General features: G+C 36.4%; 1 protein-coding gene across 1 annotated transcript in view; it reads right to left on the bottom strand.

The window, feature by feature from the left end:
* The window catches only part of LOC149798114 (uncharacterized), a 62323-nt gene extending 47945 nt beyond the window's left edge, over positions 1-14378 (bottom strand). The window contains exons 1-3 of the mRNA XM_089963206.1: positions 14264-14378; positions 10973-11137; positions 9243-9422 (exon numbers count right to left, since the gene is read on the bottom strand). Coding sequence (XP_089819332.1) covers positions 9243-9422; positions 10973-11137; positions 14264-14324 — 406 coding nt within the window. The 5' untranslated portion in view covers positions 14325-14378. The remainder of the gene's footprint in view (positions 1-9242; positions 9423-10972; positions 11138-14263) is intronic.
* Between the last annotated feature and the right edge of the window lie 3208 nt (positions 14379-17586).

Below are 17586 nucleotides of genomic sequence, written 5' to 3'. Positions count from 1 at the left end.
CATCGGAGCTGCAACACGCATATCAATGTTAACAGGGCCGCGTAGATCTTTCTCATGCGCGATTCCACTGCATCATATATTTGGATTTTGTAGGAACGTGCGAAAAGTTATCTACGGAGCAAAGCATACCGTGGTGCTTGTGCGAAAAGGTGATGATAGAAATGCAATTTGGAGAATTCCAGCGGATCTTACGAATCCAAATAATGACTCTGGTAAAGTCGTTTTAACTAAAATATTATTGTGGATGCCAGTAATGACTCCATCCATTACCACAGAGGCACGATTGCTATCCTTTATGGAGCAGGGAGGAAAATCATTACTAAGTTGGCTAACAACAACAACAGATACTAAGCAATCAAATATCAATGGTATATTTACATGGAACCTGGCATCACAACAAGGCATTTCGGCTCCGCGTCATATATTTGTTGCGTTGCAGGATATGACGAGAGTTGATAATCAACTATCCAGCCATATGATATTTGATCGATTAGGCGTTACTGACGTCTCGCTGAGAATAAACGGCCAGCAGGAACCATCTGAGGATATACAACTTAATTACGGTCAAAACCATATTGCACGCGTGTACCATCGGTTGCTGTCGTATATGAGTCGTGATCAAAACGTCGACACTGGTTTGCAAATATCACAACATGATTTCAAAGAACTATATCCGATTTATTACTTTTCGCTGGAACATCTTGATTTAACAAGACAATCCGTCGTTGATATACACTTCAGAGCTAATGTAACTCGCGGCGTTATTGCCGATTATAGAGCGGTTGCTGTCATTCTCAGCGATAAATCAATGCTGTTGGAAGGCGTTGGTGGACGAATGAGAATCGTTGATGCGCCAGTGGAAAACATGTAATTGAAAACATAAACGCGTTTACAATAAAAATGTCGTATAATGTTGTCGGTGTAGAGTTGACCGATGGTCAAGTCAAGAAATTACGATCAAAGTCGGCTAAACAATGCGGAACCACAATAACGTTAAAGCCGTCACAGATGGCAGGTGGTAATCATAAGATATCGTTGACGGCGCGCCAAATAAAACATTTCAACGATGCGATGAAGAATAAAAAGGGTGTTCAAATAGATTTTTCGGCCGCAGCGATTAAAAACATGGAAAAGACCGGTGGGATATTTCCGCTGTTAGCTGCGATTCCAGCGTTGATTGCCGCGGCGGCCCCAGCAGTGGCGAAGGCGGCGGCGTTGGGGGCCGTTGGTACCGCAGCGGGAATGGCATTGAATAAAGCAACCGGGAAAGGCTATAAAAAAAAACGACCCGTAGCAGGAAAGGGTCTAAGACTACCGGGAACCCCGTATTCATGGTACTCGGGGAAGGGTCTAAGACTACCGGGAACCGTTTATTAACGCAAGAGTCAATGACTCCAATGTCTAATTTTGATTTAATAGATGCCGCAAACGCGTTAGCGATAAAAAACTTCAGAGGTGTTTTTTATGAGGGATCAATTACCGACAAAACCAAGGAATATTGAAACCGGTATAATTAACCTCGATAAATCCTCCGGAGCGGGAACTCATTGGGTTGCATACGCAATTGATCCGCGTGCGATCGTCTATTTTGATTCATACGGGTTAGCCCCGCCAAACGAGTTCATGCGGTATATCCGGGCGTGTTCAGCCCCGGTTTTTTATTCCACGCTGCCAACACAACAATTAAGCGACCCACCGATATGCGGCCGTGAGGTATTGAACGTACTCGCGGCGATTTCATCATCGCGGAAACCACCTCATGTGGTTGTAAACGAATACACTAGTGGGGTCGTAGAGGCCCGGCGGGTTAATTAAAAACTGTTTTTTTTTACAATAATAATGATTGATATCTGGGGACGACCGGTTTCGGCGCTGAAAAAATCCACGGAAACGCTCGCCACCGATGACATAAAAAAACTAATTGAGGATGAAATCGCTGATACGTTAAATTTAACCAGTGTTGACCCGGGCGAAATAGTTGTATTTCAAGACCGCCAGGGTAAACTGAAATCCAGTAATGTGTCGCTGAATGACGTTTTAATACGAAATAATGATGCCGCTGAAAACGCCATAGCGTTGTATTCCAGCGACGGACGACTTAAATCAGGTGAATCCATCTTGACGATAAATGGAAAAATAAGTACACTTGGCAACAATTATATATCCGTGTCGGATTCGTTAAAAAATTTGTATGATAAATTTGACGCGCAAGCAAATCAGTTCGAGGGGATACAAAAGTCTGTCACCGATATACAACTCACTACTGCTAGTTTTTTTGGAACCCCGACGGTAACCGAACCGAATCTTGTGGGGATAAAAAATACTATTTCGGAGTTTACAACGCTGTCGGGCCAATTTTACACGTTACGAAAAAATTTTAACAGGGCTGATAACACCATTGATAAATTCTTTGGTAAAAAAAATACCAGACCGGATGAAATTACAATAACTATAAATGATATCACTGCGTATGGACAGGAAATAGAAACAATCAAAACTGATGTTGCAGCGAACAACGCGGGGTTACACGTTCATATACAGGAAATAGGAACAGTCAAAACTAATGTTGCAGCGAACAAAAATAATATAAACGCGCATACACAGGAAATAGAAACAATCAAAACTGATGTTGAAACGATCAAAAAGAGTGTAAACGCGCATGACGTGCTCATAAAAGCATTCAGCGTTAATGTTGAAGCGAACAAAAAGAGTGTAGACGCGCATACACAGGAAATAGGAACAATCAAAACTGATGTTACAGCGATTAAAGACAGACTACCGGAGGTGACAAAAATAAAAATCCCTCATGAAAACACCATCAACACAGTATACACGATTCATCATGGATCATTCGTTTGGACTCCTACACAGAATACAGTAAAAATCATCGCAACTGTTAAGGGTATTTATCGATTGACACTGGTTTCAATTATGCATTTTAATATATTATCGTCGAGTTCATCCGGGTTTAACAATATAATATCAACAATTATAGACAAGGGCGCAACTGAACAGTTTACAATTTATGCCGCCGATAGACATTTAACCGAGGCAAACATTACATGGTATGTGGAATTTGTAACGGATCTAAGTAATTAAAAATACTAGCTCTTTTAAAATAAAAATGACCACCAAGGTAATTGAATCAGAGGTATCACCGACGTCACATCAATATCGATTCAATACCGTAAAAGAATTCTCCGCGAATTTGAAAACGCTTTCCGAACAATACCGTGTAAAAATAAAAAAATACCGCCGAAAAATAACCACCATCGACGCGGTCGTGTACTCGGTGTCGGGTATAGTAGCCGGTACCGGTGTTATTTTATCCACGGTGACCATGATGGCCCCGATCGCTGTTCCAATCGCTATCTCCGCGGCGACAACAATTGCTGGAGTCGCCAACGCAATCACTAGAAAGATATCATCGTGTTCTCAGAAAAAACTCAACGAGTATACAGTAAAACATCAAATAGTATCCGACGCGTACTCGAAATTATCCGGGTTGATCTCGTTGGCGATAGATAATTTGTTTATATCCGATGCTGAATTCTCCACGATGGTCCAGTTGTATGACTCCGCGATGTCAAAAATCGAGGATTTTCAACTGGAAGCTGGAAACCACGTCGCTGAAGCCACTTCAATGGGCTTAAAACACTCTCCTGAAACCACTTCAATGTGCTTAAAACATTCTCCTGAAACCACTTCAATGGGCTTAAAACATTCTCCTGAAAACAAGCAGGTTGTTAATATTCGGTGTTGAAATTAAACACTAGAAACAGCGAATAATAATAATGTCGCTGAACCCCGAATGGTTGCAATTATTTCAACGGATCGCGGAGAACACCACTCCGGTACAAACAAATATGATATCGATAACATCAACGAAGCCAGAATTCAGTGTAAACTTCCCTTCTCCGATTCCAGTGAAGGAAATAGCGCTGGCAAAATTGCGAATATATCACAGTTGGCCTAATATCCGAGCGGAAGCATTTAACGGACAACAACCTAATGACTCGCTGGTTTTTGCATGGACAAATAAACCCGATGGGGACCCAGACTGGAATGAGGTTACAATACCAACTGGGTCATACCAAGTAGAACAAATCAATAAAGAATTCCAACGCAGGATAAAATCGATCACAGGAAAAGAATCAAAAATCGCTCTTACGGTTCATGAACCGACGTTATCATCGACGATTGAATAAGCACACCGGGGTATATGGTTGATATTTATAACAGTTCAATAAGAACCATACTAGGTTGGCCCAAGAATCCACCTAATGAAATCCCCGCGTATTTGCACACAAATGTGCAATCGTATCATGAGATTAATCCCAGTTATCAAGATGAATTGTCTATTATAAGAAACACGTTATTACCCAGCGGGTTTATATTTCAAGACAGGAATACCATGCAATGGTATTTTCCGTATAAGCGAACTCCTGAATCGTCCGCCGCGATCACAGTTGGTTTAAATGATATCACTGGTGCGTTTGCCGAGATTAATCGTAATTACCAATTGCAACTAGAACAGCTACGGAAAACAAAAGCACGAAAACACGTTGAGGTGTTAAATCAACTTATATCAGACATGGAATATATCAATGAACGAATCGTTAAGACAACATCTGCTAACAACGATGATAATAAACAAAAATTCCTAACCGAGTATAATATCACAGAAGCCGATTTACCCGATTTCAAGTTTCCAGGATGCAACGCGCCAGAACTAAGAAAGTCTCTTATTGATTTTCTCGGTCCATCAACTATCCTCAAACACGATAACGGAGATGGTGGTAGGCATATTGCTCCATACAACGTAAATATCGCATCGGTGATAGCAATCAATCTAGTGTGTGATGTTATCGAAGGGAGTTACCAGGTAGATACCAAGCAATCAAATCAAGCTCAACAGAGGTATATCCTTTATTCATTTTCGCCAACAGCCCCTCCCGGATTCTTAATCGTTGAGAGTCCGATTAATCCGGTCTATATGCGATGCCATAATCGGTTTTTAACGAGAATTAATTTTAGACTTACCGATCAGTCAAATAACCTAATTGATCTACAAGAGGAGGAGTTAGTGGTTACTCTATTTGTGAGATCATTGTAAATAACTTCTTAGCAGCGGGGGGGGGGGGGGGGAAATGACATCGACGCGGTCGTCGCTGTGTTTACCGGACGCTGACAAAACTGGGATCGGCTCGCATTAAACCAAATGACGTCACCGTCGTGTATGATGGACCGACGTCGTTTTTTTTTTACCAGCGCTGACTAGACCGGATCCGCTGAGTGCAGAAGTATTAATTAAGCAAAATAACGATTGGACAAAATGTCGGATTCGCCCCCCCTGCTGCTCGGCTGCTGATGAGTTGTCAGTGAACTATCAAATTGTAGTTCCAAAAGCTTACAGACAGGAAAAACTTAGTCTGGCCCATGAAACTCCTTTGGCTGGTCATTTAGTGATTAATAAGACTTATCACAAGAACTTGACTCACTTCTATTGGCCAAAAATAAAAAGTGATGTCTGTAAATACTGTAGATCTTTTCATACCTGCCAAAAAGCAGGAAAGCCCAGTCAGAAAGTACCTAAGGTTCATCTACAACCTATTCCTGCCCTTGACGAACTATTTAGCAGAATTATGGTAGAATGTGTTGATCTCTTACCTAAGACCAAGTCAGGTAACCAATACCTGTTGGCCATTATGTGTGCGTCAAGAACGCTTCCTGAGGCAATTCCTTTGAGGAATATTAAATCTAAAACAATAGTAAAAGCTTTGATAAAGTATTTTTTACTCAATTTGGCCTTCCCAAATCTGTTCAGTCTGATCAAGGCTCAAAGTTCATGTCTGGAATTTTCCAACAAGTTATGTACGAATAATCTTTTTGATTATGTTTCAAATTTTAAGTATACCTTGTCAAAGGCTTGAGATGTCGCAAGAGCTATTCTGCACTCTACTCAATCAAAAATGATGTCAAGATATAATAAAATATTGAAGGAAAGAAGTTTTCAGCCTGGTGATAGAGTCATGGCTCTCTTGCCCATACCACAAAATCCTCATCAGGTCAAGTAGTATGTTCCCTACACTGTTGACAGGAAAATAAATGGTTTACATTACATCTTAAATACTCCTCGTACTCCTCGTAGGCAAAAACAAAAACATCTCTGCCACATTAATATATTGAATGACTATATTGAAAGAGATATCAAGCTTAAACATGTAATTAAATTAGTTGTACCTGTCCAACTCAGTGAAGATTTAAGTGAAGGAATAGCATCTAATTCTACTGATATTCGAGTGATAAATCTTCGGAATTCAGAAAGTATGAAAGATTTGTACAAGAAACTTTCACATTTTCAAAATCAAGAAAAAAAATTAACTTAAACAGTTCTTATTTGAATATGAGCACTTATTTCTTACAAGAACGAACACAATTTCCCATGACTTTGAAATTGTAAATTCCATACCTGTGAAAAAAACACCCGTACAGGATGAACCCTCTTAAACAGGAATACTTGAAAAAAGAAATTCACGGTTTGCTGGAGAATGATTTTATAGAGCCCAGTAAAAGTGACTGGAGTTCACCATGCTAACTTGTTCCAAAACCAGATAAAACTTTCCGTATGTGCACTGATTATAGGTAGGTTAATAGTGTGACAACATAGATTCATTTCCATTACCAAAGAATCAATGACTGTATTGATAAGATCGGAAATGCCAAATATGTCACCAAATTTGACCTTCTGAAAGGATTGTGGCAAATTCCACTAAGGAAAGAGAAAAGGAAATTTAGGCATATGTGACTCCAGATGGACTTAATTAATATAAAGTAATGTCGTTAGGGATGAAAGGGTCGCCAAGTACTTTTCAACGTCTCATGAATATGATTACCTCTGGTCTAGGCAATTGTAATGCTTACATCGATGATGTCATCATCTACAACGACACCTGGACTGAACATTTAGAAACAATTCGGAAATTCTTTGACAGTCTCACAGGTTTGACAATTAATTTATCCAAAAGTGGGTTATGCCGTGCTAGTGTAACTTTCCTAGGACATATCGTGGGACACGGACAAGTTAAACCTATAGATGTTACGGTCAAGGCTATCTCTGAATTCCCTGTGCTCCTAAATAAAAAGCAGCTTATGCGGGTTTTCGGTATGGTCAGATATTATCGGGAATTCTGTTCCAATTTTTCTATAATTGCTGAACCCCTGACCAATTTATTGAAAAGGAAAAACAAGTTCCTATGGACTGAGAAACGTCAGGAGGCTTTTGACAAGTTGAAAGCCATACTTAAAAGCGCGCCAGTTTTTACAGCTCCAAATTTCAGGCAATCATTTAAATTGTCTGTTGATGCAAGTGATGCAGGGGTTGGAGCAGTTTTGATTCAAGAAGATGTAATGAAATTGATCATCCAGTGTGCTATTTTTCTAAAATAATTAAATAAGCAACGAGGAAATTATTCAACAATTCGAGAAGGAATGTTTTGCTTTGATATTGGCATTACAACGTTTTGAAGTTTACATTAGTTCAGCTCATTCTTCGATTATTGTATTTAGTGACCACAACCCCCTAACTATCATCGCAAGATGAAAAATAAAATTCAAAGACTACTAAGGTAGAGTTTGTTGTTACCAGAATATGACATTTACATCAGGCACATCGAGGGAAAAGATAATTTACTAGCAGATGCACTTTCCTGTGTATAACAATGTATTATTTATTGTACACTGTGTGTAATTTATTAGAGTTCTTTATAACCTCATGTACAATTAATACATGGTAAAATGAAAGCTTTACCATATAAATCTTTCTTTTTCTTTATGAGTGTTACTTATATTTTATTTAATTCAACTGTTTGTAAGTTTTAAAATCTTTTTATTTTTAATTTCGTTATATGTCAAAATAATGTAGTTTTGTTTACTAGGAACTCAATACTTTTCCAGAAAATAGTTTGACCTCGACTGTTCATTTGTAAACACTTGAAACTGACCTAGTTCCTGACCTTGATTTAGAAATTTAGTGAGAAAAGTAAACAACTTTTTATTTTTATCCTATTCTTAGAGCAAAATGATTGGGATTTGTTAAGGTCATTCTGGGACTACATGCTTTTATACGTAAATACTTCTAGAAAGTTTATCCTTATCCGGGAATTTGTTTTGCCTTTCGAGTTACTGCATAATCATTGTTATGGAGATATTTTCTCAGTCGGACTTCTAACCACTGGACGTAAAGGTGTTTCTTTTGTTGTGTCAGTTTTGAGTTATTTTAATGTTTATTCGAATCATTTGGATTCAGAAGGATTAATTCTTTTTCCTGCAAATGTCTGAGTGCTCATGCAGAATTCTTGAATAAAGACATTTCATTCATTCAAACACGGGATTTTGTTTGTGAATAACACGTAACTGTGGACATTCTAAAACCACAAATGATACAGTGTACGTCATCGCATTCCATCTTGGATTCTACGTCGGGAATATAACCTGGATTCATTAGAACATTTCATTATTAGGACTTCTAAAATTTAATTTTTGGATTATTCTTGGATTATTTTTGGAGTTGATTCTTAAAATTGTAAGTTCTTATTTTTTCATTTGTACAGTATTTTCCATGGAAATAAATTATTTGTTAATTTTTAAAAACTTCTTTCTTTCACTCTTTCTTGTGTTACTGTTTATTCGAGCCTAAACACGTAACATAAGACCATGACAACATGAAAAGCACTGTATTTCTGAAAGAAAATGCAAACTAAATATTTAATATATTTATCTGTTCGAAATCATATTTCCCTCTATATTTTGGTATTTTGTTGTAATAATGAGCCGTCTTTTCATGATATCAACTCTTTATCAGGGGATGAGATCAAATCAGATTTAAGCAAACCGCAATGGTTTAAATGTATTGTTGCTTTCCTTCCAGTCTACAAAGCTCATTGAAAATCGATTAAATGAAATAGTAATTATCATAGCCTTGAGATTTCTAGAAGTAATCTGATGTGACTAAGTGTGCGTGGTAAGATATTTTGCCAGATGTATTTATGTTTGAAAATGTGCCTTATTATATATTTCAATAGGACATGTATATGATCACAAAAAATAAGCTATTGCCTAAAGCCATGACAATTATTAATGTCCTAGTTAAGTGTCTTTCTCGATATTATGTTCCTCCAAGTCGTGATTCTCTTTCTTATTTTGTATTCTGTCATCGTCACAACAATTTGCATACTACTTACGTATTTCATGCATTGTTACGACTAATCCGGTAATTGTATATTTTGTTTCAAGGTTAACTTCCCACCATATGCCCGTCGATCCAGCGGTAACATTAGTGCACGTGCTGTAGTTTCCGTCAACTACTGAAGCAGGATCTCCAGAAGATGACTGGCTTGCTGATTTCCTGAATGCAAGGTCTCCTGCAGGTCAAGAAAAAATAATCCTGTATATGGATTAAATGATACTCGAGTTTGCGGTGCTTATACCATCAGCTTAATATAATGGAAGCGTTGGGTGACAATCTCTCGCGCAAACATAAAACAGATTTTAGATATTTCTTATGAATCTAACGTGAGTATTAAAGCCCGCTCTGCCTTGTTTTTAACTATTTACCAATAACGAAATTGTCAACCAAGGTGAGGAAAATGATGTCAAATTGAACCTTAAAGAACACATGAAACCCTGGAATCTTTTATTTCAGTTTATACCAACCAAAAGTCTGAAGCAAAAGTTGTGTCTATCACAGACAGCATGTCCTTAATATTCAATAGAAAAATTTTCGTCGCGAAACGTTAACACTTAATCTGATTCGACTTCGCCGCCTTCCACCAGATGCAGTGTGAACACCAGTTCTTTTTTGCTTTTGCAGCAAGGTTAAAACATACCTCAAAGATTACATTTGTAGATACCTCAATGCTTGTTACAAAACAGATAAATATAAAAAAATGATAATGTCAAACACAAATTTATTTTAGACTACATACTGAAAAATTGCATCTAGTCTTTGCCGTACATCATTGTAGCAGTGTATTGATATGATTAGTCAGGAATCGATATAACCAATGAAAATCACATCACACAAAATTACTTTTATAAAAAAACAGAAAAATTAGTGATATAAAAAATGTCAGATAAACCTCAAGATGGTGAGGTGTATTCATAATTTTCAATAAGTCTGTAAGGTTTGATCCTACTTAAGTAAAATTAGCTAATTAGAACATTGTATAATATTTAAACATTTCCATAAGGCAAAAATATTCAAAAAATGTTCATAGCAAGGACTACCCTGTTCAACACCAAATATAATAGTGTAATTCTGGAATATCAAGCTATAATCACCGATTCAGTCAAAAAGAACAGATGAAGTTATAAATAAATTTCTACACTCTATACTGGAATGAAGACTTTGCGCCATATCGCACGCCATCCTCTCCAGAATTCAAATTATCGTCAGTAGAACAGAAACAAAAATTTATGCAAATTAAATGATCCCGGAATTGCAACGGCAAGTAGCAGGAGAATTTATTAATATTTGAGAAATATAAGCTATTTATTTACAGAATTACAAAAAAAATAGAGATGATTTTAAATGGTCAATATGTTCTTAACTTACATTTCTTACTGAGGGATGCAGACCTCGACAAGACGAATATATATATGTATATATATATATATATATATATATATATATATATATATATATATATATATATATATATATATATATATATATATATATATATGCATATATAAAATCTCGAAAAGAGATTTGAGTCTTTATTAGAATTAGGTCTGAATAAGCGACAAAAGGTAGAAATTATACCAACTTGTTTGCAGATGAAAAACTTGAAATGTCTGAAGCAAATTTTAAGTGATTCGACACAAGGGGATAGAAAAAGAACCCTCAGAATATAGTTACAAACTGTTTCCGGATACAACTTGAAGCTACACTTATCCTGCATTCACTCACCGTATTGGCATCCTGGTCCCATCCATCCGTCCGCACAGCCACTTGTACATTGTCCGCTCTCTTCTTCACATTGTTCTGAACTGTTTTTACAGTTACATTTGTACATACAGTTGGGTCCGAATTGAAACTGTTCCTTTCTGTATCCGCCACGAGAACATGTAGAATCTACAAATATTAATGCATGACCTCCTTGATTAAACGATTCAAATGAATGAATACCTTAATTGATGGGTGAATTGATGTATGCATGAATCATCCTAATTACCCAGATAGATTAGTAATTAAAGCTATTATGTGTATTTTATGTCACGCAGAATAATATATATATGCTTAACACCGCTCTGGTCGCCTAGTGGTTAGAGCTTCCGCCTCGGATGCGGTAGGTCGTGGGTTTGATCCCCGGCCGAGTCATACCAAAGACTTACAAAAATGGTACTAACAGCTGCCTCGCTTGGTGCTCAGCATCAAGAGGTTAGTGTTAGGACTGGTTGGGCTGGTGTCAGGATAATGTAACTTGGTGGGACATCATGCTACATGTCTGCGGCATGATGCCCCAGTGTTAGACATCACTATAAACTGGCACATTGCAGACATCGTAGCAATATGACTGAAAAATTGTTAAAGCTACGTTAAAATCCAAATCACATCACATATATATATGCTTAACTTTTGTCTTTGACTGTAGGTTATACTTTAAGCTAATGTTAATTTGTGGATAACATGTTTACATAGCTATTCTTTGTTCGTAATTTTAAATCGTAAATAATATGTTCGCATACATTTATGAATTCAGAATATTCTAAAAAGAATCTGATGTATGGTTCCAATTAGAATGACTCGCATAATGTGAATTCCAGAATATTCTAATGTGTCTGTATAAACAGAGGTTTTCCAAACAAGTATTTATTCTTCTTTCATTCCTGTTTTATTACCAGTCCGTTGATTCATTTGTAGTTTGTGTTTAGCTATACTCCGATAGTAATGATTTAAGTCATTCATAGGAATTGCTAAGTGCTAATTGAATTCTGGACTAATGCATTATTTTGGAACTACTGAATAGTCATTCAAAGATATTCTGGATTATGTCATCGTGGCACATCAGGACATTCATGACTATTGGAATTTATTCGGAAGATTCTATACTTTAATGTCAGTTGTACCTGGGCAATATACGGATTCTCTAAAGAGTTTGCAAGTCAGGAAGAGATGTTAGCCATAGCTTAATCGTGATATAGGGCATACTGAAAGTATGTACAAATTAGACTGGTGTAGTGACTTTAGGTCTTCCACAATCAAATTAGATTACGAGAAGGAAATTACAACAATCATTTTTATTTAACAACATAAAGATTGCTATTTCGTTACAATTAGATATGCATTATCTGTATATTGCGACGAAATTAAGTGCCATTTAGAACTTAATGTATTCATAGCCACCACTGGGAAGAATTTAGAAAATAAATGTTGCAAAGAAGATGCCGACAGGAAGAAAATTTTCGTTCAGTTGGGTCTACTGAAATATGTAATATTTCTTTATTCAATATATAATACAACTGAAATGTACTCACCAAAGACAAATTATATATTAGATCGGAATGCCGACAGGAACATTTAGTTGTATGTCAGTGACTCTACCATGATTAGTGGCCACCAATTTCTTTGATGGCATACCGTTCAAAGCTGACTTATCAACCACAATCTGATTTGATTGAAATGTAGCAATATTGTTATGAGTCTATGTTCTTAAAATAAGTAACAGAAAAGAGTGAAAGACAGCAAGCTTTCTAAAATTTAATATAGATTTTTTTTCTCCCGAATACAACGTGAAAGCGAGTCAAACGAACTTAAGGTAATGCGAATTAAATCCCAAAAAGAATCCAAGAATTACAGACACAAATCCTAATAATATAATGTCCTGCATAAAACTCAAAGTACCGAAGAGATCCAACAGTGGAGGCGATGACGTGTATGTTATAGCTTAAGGAGTGCTGATGTGCCAACAGTCTTTTGTTGAATCCCACTAATACAATTCCAAGTTTGAATTCCTTATAAATTCCAGTGAATGTCTTTATCCAAGAATTTTATCAGAGCACTTTTGTATTTTCAGAGAAAATAATCACTTGAATTCAATAATTTGAACAAAATAAAATTCAACCCAAGCTGGACACAACATAATACAACTTGAAAGTGCAAGATGTTGAAGCACTAATGACCAATTCATCACAATTACAAAACTATATAGTTCTCTACTTGACCTCAGGTCAAACTTAACAGATTCTAAACAAAACCAATTACCTAATGGAAAATAACCTTCTAGAATGATCCTGATGTTTTCACAATCAAATCCATAACCACTAAAATTCACTTAGGAAAGTCTTAAACTTTCACCCAGATCAACATAGTTCCTTCTTCTATTAATAAAAATTTTAATATTAAGCTTATAAACATGGAGAATACTTTAGCTATGTATTAGTTGTTGACATAAAACGAAATACAAAAAGAATGAAAAAGCCAATCCCGTCTAGCAGAAATGAACTCAATATTGGACAAGGTCAAGTCCATCATACACTGTTAAATTACAATAACATGTAATGAAATAAAATCATTTTTAAACTAACAAACAATTCAATTAAATATACATTATATATATATATATATATATATATATATATATATATATATATATATATATATATATATATATATATATATATATATATATATATATATATATGGTAATTTTAACTAAGAAACTATTTTTCTGATAATTTAAACAGCTAATAAAGTAAAGTAATATTTCATTCTTTATACAGAAACTGCATGTGAATACATTAAAGATATTTTTATATTACATTGAAATACATAATCAAGAATAAATAATGTTACAATGCAGGTAACATATTTATTTATTTATTTATTTATTTATTTATTTATTTATTTATGATTACAAATATACACCAAATAGAACGGAAAGTGCTATCCCTGGATTATACAGAATAATACTCGATAAATCTAACAGAAATTTTGTAAATATGAATAAATAATATTATCATACAGGTCAGAGAATTCCAATGCGTACGCCAAAGATATTTTCGAACCCGGTTCTGCGAGTAAACGGCAACTATCATCTTGCTTGTAAGCACCGACCCCTATAATCCCGTCCATGCACATATAAGCAAACAAATAATGTGGTTTTGATGATAGGAGCATTAGATCTCATATTCTTTAATTATAAATTTGTTGAATGTCATTGTGTTAAATATAACTGTAGAATTTCATCACAAATCATACCTGCAATTCCTGTCTGAAGGATAACTGTATAAGCCAAGAGAATTATCAAGTGTATTTTCATTGTGTACTGTTCTCTTGACACGCCACGTCTATTCTACAGACTACAGGTTTGAGCGAATAATATAGACCAGGATGTAACTGGTCATACTGATTCTAGTTATATTAATCATACACTTCAATGAGAAGGATGAATACCATCTGCGTTCTCATATAAGACGCTTAAAAATGCAAACAAAATAGATCTGATCTGCAGTGGCATAATTTACCAGCTGAGCAGGGTCTATCTTATTTGTTTAACTGACTGCTCCTAACAGAATGCAGAGACACATTAAGCGACGAGAGAAATTGGTCTCCACACTTTGCAGTAAGACTCGTCTTATAAGGGTGTACAGACGGTATTGGGCAGTGGGAATCGTTTCATAAAAGACATACTATACACTTGATCACATGTACGCGTTGAATTGGGTAACCAGAAACCAGTTTCAAAGAAAAATAAATTACACAGTGACTACGGTGATTTAGGGAAGAGAAAAATTTACATTTATATGTGCTTTTCCCATTGATACAATTGCAGGTGAAACCCCTCATTACTTGGTATTCCCACGCTCAAGATAACGTGAATTCGTTTATCTGCCATTCTCTCATTCTGTCTTCTGCTTCCTCCTAAAACGTTAGGTTGAATCACATCAATCAAGGCCTTGGTACTTGCCCGTCTCCTAGCCATGTTCGGTAGTGCTATTATGTTAAGCTTCCTCCAGAGGGGTCCGTGGGAGTGGGAGACAAGAGGTTAGATATACATAAATACAGCGACAATGTTGTTTTTGTTATGCTACATGACGGCCAGTTTAACTAGTGCAGGAAGAACCCGGGAAAATCCCAGTAAGAACCACCGACTAACAGGAAGCTGCTGACAAGCTTTCTCGCATACCCACAGACTGCTGCGGTGGCCTATGTTGTTAGATCGTCCGCCAAGGTCGCGGTCGCGGGTTCGAATCCCGGCCGAGTCAGAACACAGACTTATACAAATGGTACTAATAGTTACCTAGTTTGACGCTTAGCATTAAGAGGTTAGTGTTAGGACTAGCCAGCCTGGTGTCAGGTTAATGTGACTGGGTGGGACATGATGCAATTGACGTCAAGTTTGTTACTTATTCCTTATTCCTTATTCCCGATTCAATAAGGAATAAGTAACCAGTTACCGATTGAATAAGGAATAAGTAACCAGTTACTTATTCCCGATTCAACTATTTATAAATACATTCATTGTTTTTTTTTTTTTTTATAGTTCCATAACTGACTGGATATAACTTCTTGAAGATTAAAAGCCCTTCAGGCATGCATTAATGTTATTCTAACCCAGTTAGAGAAATAAGAGTGTTCTTTGGTGCCAGCTATATATAGCTGACTAGAGACAAATCACGGACTATGTCGAGGAAGGGGTTAAGATATTGATAGGTATACATAAGTACTAATTTGAAATAGGATTAATTAGTTGTTTTAGATGTTGGGGTCGCGTCCTGTTTTGCATGGCGCGAAATATTAGTATTTGTGTTCGAAAGCTTATTAATGGCTCAAGTAAACGTGAAACTACAAAAAACCATACAAGTGTGAAATTGGAGATCTCTCTTATGTGGTCATAATGTGCTTAGAGACGAATTATTTCAAGTATCTACGGGATTAGGAAACCTTCAGTTGACATCGAATGTTATCTTGAAGTCCTTAGAAATGGGTAAACAAGCATACGGGTAGGTGTATGGAACACGCTCTGTGTGAGGCAAATCTATTAATACTTAGTGCGAATTAAACCCGTACCTAAACGATTTCGATTGCAACTTCTGGTGAACAGTTTCTATTCAGGAATCTGTTCCAACATAAGTCAAAGTCATTGAAAGAATTTGTTTGACCGATTTCCAGAAACTGGAGCTACATAAAGGGGGTGGGTGGGTACAGCATAGGGTCGTCTATTAATTATGTCAACAAAATGGGGGGAGAGGTTTTGAAGAAGTTTGACAATTGCTGACATGGGGGAGGGGGAATTCAAGATAAATTGACGTCAACAATGTTATTTTTTACAAAAAAATCAGCCACTATGCCCATTATAACAATTGAGGAACATTTGGCTTCCCTGTGGGAAGATGATAGAAGCTAGAATATAAACTCTCGATTTTTTCATGAATTCAAAGTGTTATAGTCAACTTGAAATCTGTTAAACAAGTAAAAAAAATGTATTAAAATTTATTTGTAGACCTTTTAATTTCCATAATTCTATTTTTAGCATAAAAGCCAGCCGTATAAAATATTGTTAGTTTGTGGAGGTGGGGGTTGGGTTAGACTTTTATTAGGGGGGTCACTGAAAGTTTGACAGTTGTTGACAAGGGGGGGAGGGGGGTAAAAAATTGCCTAAAAATTGTTGACATAATTAATGGACGTCCCCATATGCGGCAAGCATATAATATCTTAATTATACAAGTGGACCAATACGTCTCCTCTTGAAAGAGTTTTGACATGGACTTTTCACTGACATTTTGTCCAACCACGAAATAAGTCCTGATGAATCTAATCGAGAGGAATCAGCAAAAAAAGGGGACAACCTATGGGCACCGGGTATGAAAAAGGCGCTCAATCTGGATCGATTGAAAAGATTGTTATTATTGAACCCCTAACTAGAATATATCGATTTCAACGCCTCTCTGAGAATATCTAGTTAGGGATCTCTTCCAACTGTATGAAAAGTTTAAAGAAAATTCGTTGACCCGATTTCTTGGAATCCGGAGATGAATATATGATAGTTGTAACAAAGTCCATTAGCAGATTACCTATTCAGTCCATATCTGGTTCCTACAATACACCAATAAAACGACATTGACATTTATTATTGTACAATAGATTCTAAAGAAAATTAGTCGAGACGATTTCAACGAATTCGTGGTTAAATAAAAGAGATCGAGGACAACACATGCGATCAGAATATTATACCTTACGTATATAGTTGGGCGGGCCTCTACGTCTCCTCTTTAGATAGTTCCGACAATGGACCTTCATTGATATTTTATCTCTGTGCGAGTCCACCCACGAAGGAAGTCCTGACGAATATCGTCGATAGGAAACAACGATAGGTACCAGGTATAAAAGAACACTAAAATATTCATAGATTGTATCAAACATTTGCGCTAACTGAACCTCTACTAATAAAATTTTGATTTCAACGCCTCTTGGATATTATGTAAATAACAGAAACAAAAAGTGGCAGAAAACACGTCGAGCCAATTTCGACAAATTCTCTGCTAGATAAAGTTAGCACAACACATGACGTAAACCTTTTT

This window comes from Sinohyriopsis cumingii, chromosome 6, assembly GCF_028554795.1.
Source record: "Sinohyriopsis cumingii isolate HCF-2022 chromosome 6, ASM2855479v2, whole genome shotgun sequence".
In the NCBI taxonomy this organism is placed as follows: Eukaryota; Metazoa; Mollusca; class Bivalvia; order Unionida; family Unionidae; genus Sinohyriopsis; species Sinohyriopsis cumingii.
This window is presented reverse-complemented; position numbering and strand designations above follow the sequence as displayed.